Genomic DNA, 3,175 nt, shown 5'->3' on the forward strand with positions numbered 1-3,175 from the left:
TATTATTCGTGAAAATAAATCTCTTCGCGTGTAATAATTCAAAGACATTTGCTAAAGCTGAAAAACGTTTCCTTCAAAAGTAATGAAAGCCGTTTTAACAATCCACTGACTGAGCGAAACCAAATTTTATCATCCGAGGCTGAAGTGGCTTAAAAAAAAAAATCGAACGTCCATTCGATCGGATAGTAGACAAATTCAAGTCATCGATCGCGCCACGCGCAGAAAACCTCATCAGCGCCTTAGCGCGTCGTCCGCGAGTTTCCAAATTCTCAAAAATGTGTATTTACTCCGCGCGTTTTTGAAGTGAACCCCTTTTTTTTTTTAAACTGCGAAAAAATGATGTCTCGTTTTTCACCCGTGCGATTCCTGGCGGCCGGCGTGTCCAAATTGGCCGCCACGAGGAAGGCAGCGTCTAACCTATTATCGCTTCACACGAGCGCGACCTGCAAAGAGCCAGGCGTCAAAAGGCCACGCGACGAAGAACCAGCCGGTCAAGAGCCAGCCAGCAAAAAACCACGCGTTGAGCCAGCCCGCAAAAAGAAAAAAGCAAATATTCTTGCAAAGCCGAGAGGACCTTTTGCAACCGATGCACCGCAAGTGGCAGTGGTAACGTTCGATCGAACGAATGATCAATGACGAAAGAAAGAGTCGACGGCCTCTCGTTGATTATATATATATATATATATAATCGGGTCCTCGTGCCTCGCAGGTAGTCAGCGGCTGCGGCGACACCGACGGCAGCTCCATACTGGAGACCACGTCGCTGGCCGTGCATCTGCATCGCTGCGGACTGGCCGCGGAGCTGTTCGCGCCCAAACAGGAAAATAAGCATTACTTCGTGTTCGAGACGAGGGAATTCAAGAAGAACGTAGTAAATGATGGGGACATTGAGATTCCTATTAAGCCGACGCGCAATACCCTGTCGGAGGCCGCGCGTCTTCTCGTCAATCACCCGGTGCGGCCGCTCGAACAACTCGATCATCGGAGGTACAAGGCGCTCTTTATTCCCGGTGGCGCCGGCGTCGGCTACATCTTGTAATTTTCCTCTGTTTTTTTTTCGACATCTTGCGAATCGTTACTTTGTCTTTTTTTTTAATTTTTGATAATAATTTTTCCTCGTTCCATCGTGCAGAAGCAACTTCCTCAATGCAGCCAACGCGGCTGTAGTAAATCCGTTCCTTCATTTAAACATCCAAGATTTCTATAAGAGTAAAAAACCGATCGGCACTATATCTTACGGCGGTATTCTGGTCGCCAAGTGCATACCGAAAGTGCGAATCACCATCGGACGTTCAGGTTAGCGCATTCCGAGGTCTTTTTTTCCATTCGGGACGATTCGTTAAGTAAAGTATACGCGGATATCGATCCGAAACAAAAAACCAAACTTTGCAGACGGCGATAGGTGGCTGCCGAGAGATTTGATCGGTCTCGCGACCGCATTGGAGGCCGAGCACGTGGACAAGCGGGCCGACGAGACGTGCGACGACGACGAGCGCTACGTTTACAGCACGCCCGGCCTCACCGTCAGGACGGATCCTCGACACGAGATTTTCAACGGCATCGGTAAACTCGTCGACGCGATAAGTCGAAGGATCAAGGAACTCGACGGAAAGCTTGACGAAGGGGCTGCACCATTGCCACAAGTTGAGGGCAGTAATCAACAACAAATTGCAGGACAATAATGCGCGCGCGTGTCTTTTTTGTCAGTTTTTAAATTTACTTACAAAGGAGACCACGACGGTACGAGGCTTGAGATTCGCCACGGCTACAGTGAAGCGGTGCAAAGATCTTTCCGCGACACCCCAACTAAAATAACTGCTTTGATAAATGATAAACCGTTGGCTAATTCACTCGCTGGTACAATGAATTGAAAAATTTGTGGCAAATGTCCAACGAGTAAACGACACTTCCGTGTTAAATGTTAGTTTACATTTGAATAAGAATAATAAATGAATTGTTGCATATACTCAGACTGTACTTAAAATATTCTTATTTTTACTTGAATGAAAGTTTATTTTTGAACTTATTCAATCAAATTACATGCAATTTGTTATTAATTTTCCATCATTACTAAAGATTTTTAAATATAAATTACAAACTTGATCTTTGCAAAAGTTTTTAAAATTTAATTAAAATCTCTTGTTATTTTAGATTTTACTTACAGCTAAATGCAGAAACTAAGTATAAAATATATACATCGGCACAATCATGTTTTCACACTGACAGGTGAACCAAAGCTTTTTATATTCATGATTTTTGGCTCTCGTTCACATACACCACAGCTTTTATGTACCGACTATATGATTGTTTTCCAATATAGCGATTTTACAAATCAATTAACTCTTCCCACGTTTTGAGCAGTGCCGCCTGGCAAATGTTCCACGAGTCCTCGATCTTCAGATTTTCGACGATCATGTAACAACAGAGAATCGGCAGCTGATAGCCAATCAGCTCAAGCAGAGCTTGCACTGCCCATCGTCGGAAAAATCGTATCGTTACTATCTCGCTCAGGAACGAAATATACTTACGGCGAGACCCATAATCGAAGTTCGAAATGTGCGAAGTTTCAGAAGTTAACTCGGCGTAATTCTTGATCGTAAATAGTTTCACTGCCTCTTCGGATGGCAGCTGAAGAAAATCATAGAGAGTCAGGTTTGGATTCACCATCTTCTTTTGCGCAAACCTGGCGAGTTTTTCGTCGCTACGCAAACACTCGACGATATCCACTGATTTATCGATCAATCCATCACGGTGGGCCTGAAGCCGCGATAGGTTTCATCAAAATGGCCACCAAAACTGATTGCACCATTGTTTAGTCGGTCAATCACAGATGAAAACCCCGTTCGAACCAAAATCCTAGCTGATCCTGTTCAAAAGTTATACGTATTTTTCTATTTTTATCCAAAAACCTCTATTTATACTCCTGACGCTGGCTCGGTTTTCGTAAAAATTTCCGACTCCACGGCGTTTTTACACGTTATTAGACGTATTTTGATGCGCTGAATCGATTTTTCGAGGTTGATTTTCTCGAATCAGGTGCGTTTAAAAGTTATAAACAAATTAATTGTTTAAACGGCCATATCTTGTAAAATATTGAAGATAGATTAAAACAATTGTTTTTTATTTTATTTGTCTTCAAAAGACGAAGAATTTCCATTAAATTAATTGAAAATCC

At 42.9% G+C, this 3,175-nt stretch overlaps 1 protein-coding gene across 1 annotated transcript; it reads left to right on the forward strand.

Annotated features, from left to right (window-relative positions):
• The first annotated feature begins 336 nt into the window (after nt 1-336).
• On the forward strand, nt 337-1,682 carry LOC106653359 (ES1 protein homolog, mitochondrial-like). The gene is made up of 4 exons (XM_014372758.1): nt 337-606; nt 710-1,035; nt 1,133-1,296; nt 1,393-1,682. The coding sequence occupies exons 1-4, from the start codon at nt 337-339 to the stop codon at nt 1,680-1,682; spliced, it is 1,050 nt and encodes a 349-aa protein (XP_014228244.1).
• Nucleotides 1,683-3,175: the final 1,493 nt, after the last annotated feature.

This window comes from Trichogramma pretiosum, unplaced genomic scaffold, assembly GCF_000599845.2.
Source record: "Trichogramma pretiosum strain Unisexual culture from Peru unplaced genomic scaffold, Tpre_2.0 scaffold35, whole genome shotgun sequence".
In the NCBI taxonomy this organism is placed as follows: Eukaryota; Metazoa; Arthropoda; class Insecta; order Hymenoptera; family Trichogrammatidae; genus Trichogramma; species Trichogramma pretiosum.